Below are 14130 nucleotides of genomic sequence, written 5' to 3'. Positions count from 1 at the left end.
ACTGAATTATTATTGTCAATGGGAATTTGTGACAAATTTCAATGAAGTGAGCCACAGCATTTGAAATATAAATCCATCTTTTTCTTTAAATGTGGATGACGATACCATGTAAATGAACACACTGCATAACTGTAAAATTGCACTTGTGAGTATAACAATTTTAATTAATACTAATATCATTAAATATGTGTCTATTTCCAATTATTTGTTTGCAAATTTATTAAAAAATTCCATATAATGTAGACAAAGTTCAGAATATACAAATGTAAATCTTATGAGTACTTTTTGTTGAAAATTAATCTTGTAAGCAAAAATTCACTTTTTATATTACCTGCAGTTAAGAGTTACAACAAGAAAACAGTATTGTCACCATGCCAGAATTGGGGAAAAAAAAAATTTACAGATAGAGATTAAAAAAATATCATCAGTGGGAAGGATTATAACAATTTATTAAAGAACTGAAAACATTGCTGTCCGAATGCACACAGAATGATTCTCAGCATACTGTCATTCATTTAAGATACTATTTTATCTCTAAGATGACAATTCAGGAACAAATAATAATGCAACAGAATTTAAGAAATACTTTTCAGGAAAAAAAGGTTCTCTGAAATTACTTATGATATCCTTCTGTATCTTTACACATGACAATGAATAATTACTTTCATACCCAATTTAAGCTTCCTAGCCAAGGAATCAATCTGAATAGTTGGGTCAGATCCCATAGACAAGAAACAGATGAGAGGTATCCGTGTGTCACTTTCCTCCCAAGTTTTTTCTAAATTCAAAATGACTGGTTCTGTATATTTTTCATCCAAGGAATCTGCAATATATTTCCTGGCTTGCGAAAGCGTTCGGTCTGGACACCAAGACCTAGGAATTAAAATACATACCAAGATACAACTTCACTACCTCTTCCTAGTGCAAAGACCAGATAAATTCTATTTTTATCGAGCAGAGGGTTTTGCCCCATAATATGAATATGTGTTTACGTGTGCACATACACACACATGTTTATAGGCTTGCCTTTACATATATCATAATAGACTGATCCGGTAGCCTTCTCTCTAGTTATGACTGTTCAATGCTTTTCAGTTGCTTACAATATTGCCTTAAATAAAGTACTTGTACTGGAATATACTTTTCCGGGTGGCTTTATAATGTCAAGACATTCTTCATTTTAAAGAGAGTTTTGTATCTCAGAACACAAGCAGGGAAATATAATATTATTTTTGCCCTTCAGTAAAATTCTGCAGATATTTTATTGTGGCTATTAGTGTTTTAGAGTATAGATTCAACTGTTTTGTATTGGATTACATTTGTGTTGGGGATAGGTCTTTCTTTTTCCCTGTGAGAAAAAAAACAACTTCAAACAACTACTTTTGGATAAAAGATAGGACTTTGCAAGACTTCAATTTATAGGTCTATTATTTCAAAGCCTAGAACTTAGATGCGTCCCTCCCTCTTCAGGGTGTGTGGCATATAGCAATATAGTATTCTATCAGAATCTGGCCTTTGTTACTGTGCAGGTTGAATCCACTCCAAAGACAAATCATGGTCTAGTAATTAATGTTGGGGTTCTTGTAGTGTTCCTGATTTATTTGTTGCAGCACTTGGAAAGTATACAATGAATGCAGGAAAATATGATCTCATGCATGAGGCAGCTGAATGCTGCTTTGGGGAAATCCATTCTATCCCAAGCCCTGCCACAGAGATCTTAGCTGAGGCAACGAAATAATTTAAAGCATAGCTTTCACACAGGGCTTTTAAATACCTGTTTTGCATTTTCAAAAATATATTTCTTTAAGAAAAATACTTACAGTTATCAAAAATATTTCATTTTAAAAGAAATTTTAAAAATCATTCTGAAAACTATCTGAATCATTCCACTTTTTCAGCAGCTTTGTGGAGAAAGCTGCAACGTGATTCCCAGTTTCCATTTGTCACGTCAGAAAAAGCAAACCTCTAAAAAATATTTCCTAGAAATAACTTTTTAGACACCTCAGATGATAGCTCCAAAGTGAGTGAATTAAACCACATTTCACGAGTGAATTAAGTAATATTTCATGTCACTTCAAAATTAATTAAAATTACACTATTATGATAGTAGTACACTGACAGACTGAGACATGTGATGCAACTATGTACGTTATTTCCCAAATTTCTCGAGATGCTCACCTGATGAGTAAAAGCTTGCGAAAAGTATCAAGTGAATTGCTATATCCATCAGGTATAATTTCTTCCTCGGGAGCATCTTTATCAAACCAACTTTTCCATCCCTTTTCATTATGGGCTATCTAAAGTTATTACAGTAATGCACATATAAATATATTTCAACTGTAGTAAAATCCTCTTGTAAACGTACATTTTAATGAGAGTCTGTTATCATATTAGGATGTATTATAAGTAACATTGTCTATAGCATTTAAAACATTTGCCATATGAATTACTATTAAGATATTACAAATAGAAATTTTAGTATTAAGGTATAGGCTCTTAAGCAGTTATCCATGAATTCCCCTCACAAACACATGCAGCTACTTAAGAAAAACTGGTGATTAGCAGAAAGATTCTACACTGCAAGAGGAACGTAGTGTGATTAATTTATTCCTTTTGAGCACCAAGAGGAATAGGAAAATCTGTCCCAGTACAGTCTAGCCTGCCAAGGATTCCCAAATGAAAAAGAATAGACTCTAGGGAGCTTTTGTCTTGAGAAAGAATAAATCTGACCACAAATATGGTCAATTAGTTAGGCATCTCTTAGAAATCATGACCTAAGAATACAAGGTATACTGCTGGACAGAATATAGTGAAAATTGCTGTTCATTTGAGCCTTTAATGCAGTGACTGAGTCAGCTACCACAACGTTCTCAGAAAACTAGAAAGAGAACAAAGAACACACTGATACTGTCTTCTCTGAAATACACTTCCATTTGTCTACTATAAACCAAGGAGCTGTGTCCAGTTGACCAACTTGGTTTCAAATAGAACTAGTTTCAGAACAACCTACGCTTGGGAGAAGAGTGAGAAAAGAAACATATAGGGACCTCTTCCAACCACATATTTCCTATCATGAAACTCATTCTGAGAGATTCATAACCAGCAAATGTCACTTTCTGAACTATTATCCAAGTATGATAAAAAATCTATTCTATAAGCAAATAGCTCAGTTCTACAATAACTGACAAGAACCTTAGCACATGCTAGGAAAGTATTCAGAGAAGGTATCTTCTCAAAGCTAGGTCACAGCCAGAGATAAATTACTGAGATAAAGCAACTGTAGTTGACTCAATAAAATTATTAAGCTTTCATCTTATATTTCTTCATACCATCTCTCACTCAACCATAGCTGGAAGTAGTAATACTGTGAAAAGGAACAGGGTCATCTAAATATTTAAAGAGGAACATTTCTTTATTAAATTCAGTTAGGCATCTGGGACTGGAGGACTTAAATTTTAAAGTAAAAAATAACGTTCAAATTACAAGAAAAAAAACCAAAAACAACATCATGGGAACTGGGCATACCAGGGTTTTTTTTCTTACTTTAAACAATCTCAATGAATGATACAGTTGTACATAATATGATGAGCCAAATAGAACAGTGTATGTAATGGATGCAAGTATTTAAAAGATGTTATTTTCATATTTGCAATCTTTATTGATATTCTACTTGGCATCCCAGATTCCATCTCTATCTATTACTAAAATCACCAAATTGTTACTTTTCAACTGGTAATATATGGAAATTTCAATTTAGTGCTAAAATATTAGTTAAAAAGCAGGCCTTTTGGTGTAACATGGTTGCCTGTATTTTCTGTAGTCTACAGTTTTGTTCACACCAATTCTAGAAAATTCCTGTAAGAGATCCATTACAATTTACCAGTTAAGAGGAAAAAATACAATTCATAACCGAAATTTAAGTAGTTAGCAAGAATGTAATAGAATTAATCTGGGATTCTGGTTTCCTAACAACCCAGAAGACCCAACTAGAATTCTTCCAACTTTCTCATAATTTAATTTCCTGTTTTGATACCTCAAGAAATCAAAACCTGGAGGCTGGTATGTATCCAGATCTTGCCTTGCTACGGAGCTGGGAAACAGTCAGGACCACTTTCAGGTACACTAGTTAGAAAAACTGCTGATACATTTCAGGGCACTAAATTCCATCACAAAATGGGCATGGGTGATCAACACTCTTAACAGCCAAAGTGCCCTGGCTATCAGCCCAATTAACAAGGAGTGCTTACAAAGTACAGAAAGAGAAATGCTTAGGGAGTGTTTTAACTACTAGCTCATCATATCTGAATAACATGTTAACCTTGGAACGGAGTATTTAAAAACAAGTAGCAAATGATTTACAAAAATTTATCAGACTCAAGACACAAATCAGTCACTTAAAATCTGAAACTTATAGATTAACTCTCTGAGGTTGTTTGATACCTCTAATTTTTTTATCCTTTCTCTTTATTTCTATCTCTCTTTCACTGATTTCTTTTTTTACTAGTTCTTTGCTCCTCTTGTATCTTTCTAGCTCAATGATTGTAACACAAAACACAATAAAACAGATTTTTTTTAAAAGTGGAGCAAATAAATATACCTCCACTCATGCTACCTAATTGTTCGTTTCTATGCCTTTATTTTGTATTCTCTCTAGCCTTGTTCTTAACTACATCTCTTGTGCATTTCAAATGTAAAATATGGGAGTACATTGAAAAACTGGTTAACAATAAAAAGATAATTAGCAGATATCACCTGATCCAAAATTTCTGCAAACTGTGGAAGTTTGCTCAATTCCACTAGGTTTAGCCACATCATGTCCAGAATCCAGCTGAATGGTTTGGGTGCACAAGCCTGTAGATCCAATGCTGCGCCTCCTGTAGATAAATGCATTCTGATTAAATACATGTGACATTCCACGGATTAAGATACATTTGGTATTTCTTTTCAAATGATGTTCTCTGGCCCATGTAATTTTTGCTGAGGTACTAATTGCACTTGTGAGTAATTAGCATTTATTTCACAGGATCATAGGATAATTTAGGCTGGAAGGGACCTCAGGAGGTCTCTAGTCCAACCTGTTCAAAGCAGGGTCAGCTATGAGATAAAATCAGGTCTGTATCCTATCTGGTCTTGAAAATCTCCAAGGATGGAGACTGTACAACCTTTCTAGACAATGTGTTCTAATGTTTGTCTGTCCTCATAATGAAAAAAAATCCCCTTACATCCACTCTAAGCCTTTCTTTTTTTCAGTTTATTAGTGTTGTCTCTCATTTTCCTACTGTGCACCGCTGTGAAGAGCCAGGCTCTGTCTTCTTAACAGCCTTTTCATAGGTGTTGGAAAGCTGCTACTGAGTCTCCTCTAAGCCAAGCTGTTGAAGCCCAGTTCTCTCAGCCTCTCATATCATGTGCTCCATATAATTTGTTGTTTTAAGTTTATACAATGATACTGATTATATTTGAAGGATGGAAAATTCTTTTACTTTTAGTCTGTGCTCTTAATACTGCATTTATCTGAAATATCTTCCCTGAGACAGCCTATATTTTTATCCTAAAAATAATAGTAATTAAAAAAATAAGTCTTGTTTTCTCAACTGCAAACTTCCTCTTCTCTAATGAAACCCAGTTACAATATCTAAAGAATGATAGCAAAATAATCAAGGACCATTGGAAAAAAAAATCCTCAAACAAAACAAGAGAAGAAGGAAACTCTTGAACGATGGGATCACTCAATCCTAGAACAGCCTAACAAGCATAAATCATTTAAAATAGCATATATAAGGCAAAACAGCCAGTAGACAACACACATTTCACATCTCCTGATATGCAACTGAAGAACACCACCTCTGGGATACAATTGCCATCAAAATTTAAACAGACTAACTTTTAACTTTTTATTATAATTTTCTTCATTTTGTTGTTGTCTCTTCCTCGGTTCTTCTCAAACTAATTAATGCCAATTCTTGGTAAAATTAGAGGATATTGTTCTAGTGGTCTCCAGAACTAAGATAATTTTATTCCGTTAGGTCATTGGTATATTGAGTTTCACCAACTTACCAAACTTAGATGAACATTCACCAACATATATGCTTATGAAAAAAAATGCATGCAAAAATATATATGCAGTTCCTTTTCAAGCAATATATTAATACTTTTACAAACCGTATCTAATTATTCCCTAGAATATCAAGAAGTTTTAACACAGAGGTCTTTTCTTCTGCACTCACTTCATCCTCAAATTTTCCATGAATGGGATGTAGGCAAAACAGATCATGAAAGCAAGGAGGAATAGACAACAAACTTATAATTTAAATGAAAATATTAGAATCTTGATTTCTTAAATAACCCACACATTGGGATGACACTATACAAAGTTTTTTTGATGCAGCTAAAGAATGAAGACTTTAAAGTTCTGACACATTATAGGAAAGAGTTTGTGGTGCTGCAAAAGCTATAATGCAACAAAATCTTTCTGATTTTCCTAAAATCTATTCTGCTCACATTATAGACTTTACAGAGAAAGATTTGATTCTTCAAGATGTTTTCCTGCAGGCTTCCAGAATGCAAGAATTTTACTTATATTATCAGTGATGACTTTCAGGAAACAGCAGTTTTGCTTCTTTTAAAAGAACACATAATTCAGAAAGACTAAATATTTTCCTAGATACCTGAATATCCTTAAGTAAAACACAAGAAACACCAATTAACAATTGATGGAGAGAAGTAGAAGTATTATCTTGAACTCAGAATATCACAGTCTGAGTAAATGGTCGAGACAGAACTGGATCTAACTTCAGTGGACCATGGCAGGCATAAGGACAGAGGTATCACTCAAAGAACTATGGGTAGAAATCATACAGCAAAAAAAAAAAATCATACTTTGAAATGCAATAAAAGCTTAAAAAGTTGAAATTAGCTTTGCATATAATACATATTTTTTAAAATTTACCTCTAATGAGTGCCTGGAACTCTCTGTTTTTTACATGTCCTCTCTCAAGATCAATTTTTAATGTCAGGAGGAGTGTAAAGAGGAATTTGTGATTTTCATGCAAGCCTCTAACAGAATACGAGTGAGTTTCAAAGGTAAGATACTCAATAATATTTGAGACTCTTTTCTGAGGTACAGGAGACTTCTCAGATCTGAATTATGAAAATAATGCACAAAAAAAAGCATGTTAATAACAGAAAATACATTGGAAAAATAAACATCTGAATAGTAGAAAAATTTATCACTTCCTACTTGGCCATGGATTGATCAAACAGCTTCAAGAACTGAGCCAGTGAAGTTTGATACATATTATTGACCATGCTCATTTCTGTAATAAGAAAATAAAGAATGCTTCCACGTGTAGCAGCTGGTCGATACTCTTCTTGAGCACTGTTAATCTTCACTTCAGTTTCTGCTGCCACAGACAACTTTTCAGCTACTTCAGCAGCTGTTTGCTTAGTTGTTTGCAGAACACCAATCAAGGACTCATCATCTACCAGTGAACCTAAAAAGTCAAATATTGGAGGTTTAGGAGATTTTCTAACAGTTGCTTCACTTCATATATGTAAAAATCAACAGGCCAAATTAGAGGAATTTTTTATAACAAATGGAAATTACTTAATGAATTGCAGAAGGCTTTTTAAATGGAGACCAAGCAAGATATATAATACTAAAAATTAATTGTGCATTCAACATGCTAAACAAATGCATTCAACCTATGTCAATATCAATATATCGATACTAACAGCTTTGCAGGATGTACTATTGATTCACAATACTTCAATCGGTACATTCAAACTCAAAAAGACTTAGACTCCTAAAGGCAAAGGTCACTCAACAGTATTGATGCATCTGAAGTACTTCCTGATTGATTTGCTGGAAGTTATCACCTTCTTTTTACACCAAAGGCATTGTAATCAATCATGTGGAGATGCCTAATATACTGCAAAAGACCGTTTAAACTAGCTCATTTTACTTTGCATTTTCAATGGGTTAATGAATTGCCCATGATCAGATATTTTACCTCACCTGAGGGGCAAAAAGCTCTCAAGAAATTGATGTTTCACAATACTTGTCTACATGTTAAAAATACCTAGTGTCTAGGGCTGTATATAAAGGTATGTTATAGTATCAAATCCCTCCTACTTCCCTAAATCACCACACTTAAATTTCTACCACTGAATGTTGTATTATTGTATCTTGGATGGACAAATCTGTTTCTATACAGAAACATTATAATTTGAATCAGTTTAATCTGTTTAATCCTTTGATACAGAACCTCTAGTTGCACTTAGTTTGTACAGAAGATTGTCTTCCAGTTCTTTCATCTTCCTCTTATTAAAAGTTACATCTTCCATGAGTTTAATCCGTTCTGCCTCTAGTTCCTATTTTTAAAAAACAAGAAAATGGCATTGCACATAATGGACTGTAACTGTGAGTCACACTTCAAATTCAATTGCTGATTTTTCAAACTCATTAAATGGGAAGACACAGGTGAAGAGTTTTATCCAGTTATGAAGGAGTTGTATCCCATCCCCCTTGATTAGAAGACTGGAACATCTCTCTAGGAAGGCTGTGAGATCTGGGTCTGTTTAGCCCAGAGAAGACTGAGAGGAGATCTTATTGCTTATAAATACCTAAAGGGTGGGTATCAAGAGGATTGGGCCAGTCTTTTTTCTGTAGTGCCCAGTGACAGGACTAGGGGTAACAGGCACAAGCTGGAGCACAGGATGTTCCACTTAAACACAATGAGAAACTTTACTTCCTGTGAGGGAGAGGGAGCCCTGGCACAGGCTGCCCAGGGACGGTGTGGAGTCTCCTTCTCTGGAGGCTTTCAAAACTCGCCTGGACACATTCCTGTGTGACCTGATTCAGGGGATTGAACTGGACTATCTCTAGAGGTCCCTTCTAACCCCTACCATTCTGTTATTCTATAAAATGTGCTTTTTCAGGTACCTAAACATGGCTTATTAAGTATCTCATGAATTATTTTATCAATGACAAATACTTGTGCTTAATTGTATTGTATCATACTGACATATGTAAATGGTCCTTTACATGTATTTTTATTGTTGAAAAACTCTATACTGAATCTAAAAAAAAAATTAGAAAACAACTTATGTCTTTTTTCCATTTCAACACTTCTTTTTACTCACATCTTTTCACAGTTAGGAAATAGTTTTCATAGAATCAAAATCACAGAATGTTAGGGGTTGGAAAGGGACCTTTAGAGATCATCTAGTCCAACCCCCCTGAAGAAGCAGGTCCACCTAGATCAGGTCGCACAGGAACATGTCCAGGCAAGTCTTGAAGACCTCCAAGGAAGGAGACTCCACAACCTCCCTGGGTAGGCTGTGCAGTCTCTAAAACTAAACATACTGAAAACAGTTAAATAAATTAAAAAATAAGCATCACTGTGGATTGTGTGTACTGTAAGTTTACCTGTTTTTCAGTAAGAATTACTCTTCTCAGTAATTGATTCTCAAGTCCTTTCATTGTAACAGTGAAATCAATAATTGATGTTTTTGCATTAATTTCAGGTGTGAAAGCAGGATTGGGTAGCTTTGTAGTAATGTACAGTCTAAATGAGCTCATGACATCTACTTCTTTATCACCAACTTTCACCTGTTGAGGAAGTTAGAATGGTATTAAGCAGAGAAAAAGGAACTTTATTTGACTCAGTGCTATTGACCAGAAAAAAAAAATCCAACTTTATTTGAAATGCTAAAGAGAGAAAGTTTATTTGACAATTAAAACTTGTCATAAAAGCTTACAATGTACATTACAAAAGTAGTAGTCCCCTCTAGGTCAATATAGAGATTATTTCCACTGGAGGTTCTGATTAATGGCTTGAGTACTGTTTAGTTTAGAACCACAGAATGGTAGGGCTTGGAAGGTACCTTTAGAGATCATCTAGTCCAACCCCCCTGCAGAAGCAGGTTCACCTAGATCAGGTTGCATAGGAACATAAGTTTTGTGCTTCTAATCATACTTCAAATGAAGATGATAACAACTGCAGACCTTTGGAGAAATCATTGTTCTCTTTTGTTCAGGGGAAGAAAAAAATAAATTATTTGATACAATAATGAAACATAAATTATTGGAGATTAATTCTACATTCATTAAGACTAAGTAGATCTTAAAGAATCTTTCTAAGGGTACTATTAATTTATTCAGAGTTTTCCTCAGAATTTTTTGCAGAAGTGAAGATATTCCAACTAGCAGTCTATCTTGAAAGCTGCATGTGCATGAGGAAACCTGATCACTGTGTATGACTCTCCAAATCGATTTCATACACCTGGCTTAAGAAGTAGGAGCAAGCCACTTCCTTTAAGCATATTCCTTACTGTAACATTCAAAGTAAAATGACTCTATTAAAATAGCAGTCATTTTATTTTAATTGTAATCACCAGTCTAGTCTACCATTTCTCTCATATACCAGTCAGTTAATTAAGATTATTTGAGAAAAATACATATAGTAATATAGAGCATTTGCAGTCATTTTATTTCAGGATGTTGAAGAGGTGTTGCTTTTAAAATTTAGGAGTGATTATCTAATGAAGGTCAGAAAGACTCATTCTTTTCAAGATTGGGAATATATTTGATATTATAAATAAAACTTTGAGCTTCTTGGCTTGTTCCATCATAGAACACCTTTACTCCAGATTAAAGACTCTACAGTTGCTATAATCAGTGCATAACACTAGGAAGAGAGACATCTTTTCAATTCTATCAATTTTGTTACAGAGTGTAAAATTAATTTCCTTGAAAATCAATAGAAATTCTTGTAAGCATTGAATAGGATAAGCGTAACTGGTTCCAATTTGGAATCTTCAGTAGTGACTTCAGTAGTTAAACTCAAATTTTAGACTCATGGATATACTACTCAGCTGACTCTCTGTCTCCTATATTTTATTAGTTTAGTTTTATTCTTCACAGTAGCCTACTGAAAACAAAGTTTACCTGATTCATCAGAGATTTGGAATAAAAGTGTAAAATACAATCATCACAAAGCTAACTACTTATTCCACATCTTTTATTTGACTACTAACCTTAAAAGAAGTTCCAGATTTTATGAATTTTTTTTCTAATACATTATCAAGGACTGGATCCAATTCTTCATCTATATCTTCAATCATGAGCGGTCGGCCCAGGGAAAGACTATCTTCTAGGTGTGTACGGAAATACTTGTCATTCAAAGTTGTTACCTCAAAAAAGAAATTATACATTAATATAAAGACAAAACCATTTCTTCAAAGCTTTATATGAAATCCACAGACCTAAGAATGAAAACTTTTTTCATTGTTTTTGTTAGTTGCATTTTAAAGAAAGTAATAAATGTTGCCCATGTGGAAATTTATGCAGAAATAGTTCTCGTCTATACAATGAAACTTAACATTAAAAGGTGAATTAAAAGATCGGCTATAATGGAATCTGCAAAATTTCAATATAATGCAATAATGTACCAAATAAAACTCATACAGCTTACTGGAAATTGAAGATTTTGCATATATTTTTGAAATCAAACACATCTAACTTTCAATTTTCCATTCTATGTCCAGAGAAGTAGATTTTCTAATTTTAGCTTTGAAATGTTGAGAAATTCATTCTGGAAACATGAATTCTGTCTAAGAAATGAATTGCTATTACAATATTATGAATTCAGATGACTGAGGTACCATCTAATGGGATTAATAACATACGAAATAATTTATAATTATATATATAATTATATATATAATTTATAATTATATATTTATTATAATTATTAAGGAATTGGAGCACTTGGCGTTTGAGGAAAGCTGAGAGAGCTGGCATTATTTAGCACTAAGAAGGCTCACAAGGGTATTTAACTATGTATATAAATACCTGGTGAGTGAGAATGAAGAACAGGGAGACAGACTCCTCTCAGTGGCACACAGTAACACAAGACACAATGGATACAAATTGAAATATAAGTAATTCCATTTAAACATAAGAAAAAAATCCCCAACATTTTATTGTGAGTATTGAACAGTAAAACAGGTTGCCAAGAGAAGTGAAGTCTCCATCTTTGTAGATATTCAAAACCTAACTAAATACAGTCCTGGGAACTAGATGATCTTCAGAGATCTCTTTCAATCTTAACTTTTCTGTGGTTCTGGCAGTTTGCTTTATTAATGATAAAACGATAAGGAAGAACCTCACATCACTTTTACTCCAAGACTTAAAATCTTCAAAGCCTACAGATCCTAAAAAGCTGAAAAATTAATGAGATTTAGAAGGATGTCTGCAATTTTGTAACATTCAGTTTAAGGGGTTTAGAATGCAGGTTTCTTTTCCCATGCTAATTCATCTGTGAAAAAATCATTCATGATGTAAACTACAGGTGACATACGAATATCATTGTATTGTGTTTAATGAGCAGACATTTAGTCATAATGGCTTAAGCTATAAAAGAGTTAGTAAAATTGCAGTAACATTGGGATAAACAAATTTGTGTTGGCTTGGGTTTCAACTGATTCTCCTCGATTTACTTCTGTAGCAATAACTTGATACATTAATTCCATCTCTGGTTCTAAATTCAGGACTGCATCAGTTTAAGTACTTTGCCTACATTTCCAAAGCTGTAAATTATCCTGCCTTTGTCTGTAATCATACTAATAGCTGCCCAATTTACTATCATTTAATAATTTCATAAAACATTATTTTGCTCTGCTTTTCACCACTCTGTTATCTATACAGGGAACACACAAATTTTGAACACAAGGCTATCTCCTCTTTCTTGCTTCTTGCTAGATTTCATATCAGTATTTACTTAGTGTATAATCTTTTCCAAGTCCCCAAATTGGATTTACAGCTCTTATCAATTTCTCTGCTGACGTGTCCATATTACTGTCAGTCTCCATACAAGTTAGTCTTCTCAGATATGTGTATGAAAGTTATACTGACTCAAATGCAGACATACTCTAAATAGTTTTTGAAGGAATATCATACAGCACATTGTTCCTTGAAAACACTGTTCACCTGTAATTCATTTTCCTCTTCTTTCTTTTTAATCCATGATTTTCCTTGAGTTTGTGGGTCCACCAAAAGTGGGTATCTAGTTGCCTTAGTGACAATGATACCATTCTGAATTGAGAGATCATCTCCAGGCAGTCCTTGAAGATTCCACTCACTAATCTGAAGAATACAAAAAAAAAAAAAAAAGTTTAAAAACAAAGTAGTTTGGAATGAAATCTCACTGGAATTATTTTTCCATTACAATTGTTCAAAGGAATAAGAGGGACACCAAGACAAAAGGGATACATATCTGAACCCACTTAAAAATTATTAATGTAGGTGGAAAAACATTTCCAGCTTTTTATTTTTATGGATATTTTTAACTATACAGAATAATGAAAAATAGATTTTAAAAGCATACAAAAGTCAAAGGGCTGCTTGACAGTCAAATTAAACATTGTGATCAATTAAGAGAAAACCAGGCTATAGGAATCTTTAGGGACTTAATATTTACTGTAGGAAACTTGAAGATTCTGGCATTGTCATCTGACTTCTTATACATGCACACTGAATGAAAAGTCATTATGAATCATTATTTATATTCTCTTTGATATAAAATTTATTTTGTAAACTAGACCCAGATAATGTTGACAGATCCAAATACATTGCTTTAGTCGATACATGCTCTCTTACTGGCAATTATCTAATTGTGCAATAAGTCACTTTATCTAAACATTGCTCAGTACTCAGATGTTGAGAGGAAATTGATAAGAACATTTGGAAATCACAGAGCTACATTGCACAGTAATATTTGGGATTATAATTCTGTTCTAAATCATCATAATGCTGGGTAACAGTCACAGAATATCATAGAAATGTAGAATCATAGTATGGTAGGGATTGGAAGGGGGCCTTTAGAGATCATCTAGTCCAACTCCCCTGCAGAAGCAGGTTCACCTAGACTAGGTTGCATAGGAACGTGTCCAGGTGGGGCTTGAAGACCTCCAAGGAAGGAGACTCCACAACCCCTCTGGGAAGCCTGTGCCAGGGCTCTCTCACCCTTACAGTAAAATAGTTTTTTCTTATATTTATATGGAACTTTTTGTGTTCCAGCTTCATCCCATTACCCCTTGTCCTGTTGCTAGCTACTATAGAAAAAAGGG

At 33.8% G+C, this 14130-nt stretch overlaps 1 protein-coding gene across 2 annotated transcripts in view; it reads right to left on the bottom strand.

Annotated features, from left to right (window-relative positions):
• Nucleotides 1-14130, bottom strand: part of DNAH8 (dynein axonemal heavy chain 8) — a 136092-nt gene that overhangs the window by 18105 nt on the left and 103857 nt on the right. For both annotated transcript variants that reach the window (XM_061991265.1, XM_061991266.1), the window contains exons 70-78: nucleotides 12992-13147; nucleotides 11038-11193; nucleotides 9428-9610; nucleotides 8265-8370; nucleotides 7238-7490; nucleotides 6947-7137; nucleotides 4753-4874; nucleotides 2179-2297; nucleotides 671-873 (exon numbers count right to left, since the gene is read on the bottom strand). In XM_061991265.1, the coding sequence (XP_061847249.1) occupies nucleotides 671-873; nucleotides 2179-2297; nucleotides 4753-4874; nucleotides 6947-7137; nucleotides 7238-7490; nucleotides 8265-8370; nucleotides 9428-9610; nucleotides 11038-11193; nucleotides 12992-13147 (1489 nt within the window). The remainder of the gene's footprint in view (nucleotides 1-670; nucleotides 874-2178; nucleotides 2298-4752; nucleotides 4875-6946; nucleotides 7138-7237; nucleotides 7491-8264; nucleotides 8371-9427; nucleotides 9611-11037; nucleotides 11194-12991; nucleotides 13148-14130) is intronic.

This window comes from Colius striatus, chromosome 2 (genome assembly GCF_028858725.1).
Source record: "Colius striatus isolate bColStr4 chromosome 2, bColStr4.1.hap1, whole genome shotgun sequence".
Taxonomy (NCBI): Eukaryota; Metazoa; Chordata; class Aves; order Coliiformes; family Coliidae; genus Colius; species Colius striatus.
The sequence above is the reverse complement of the archived record's forward strand: the minus strand, read 5'-3'. Positions and strand labels throughout refer to the sequence as shown.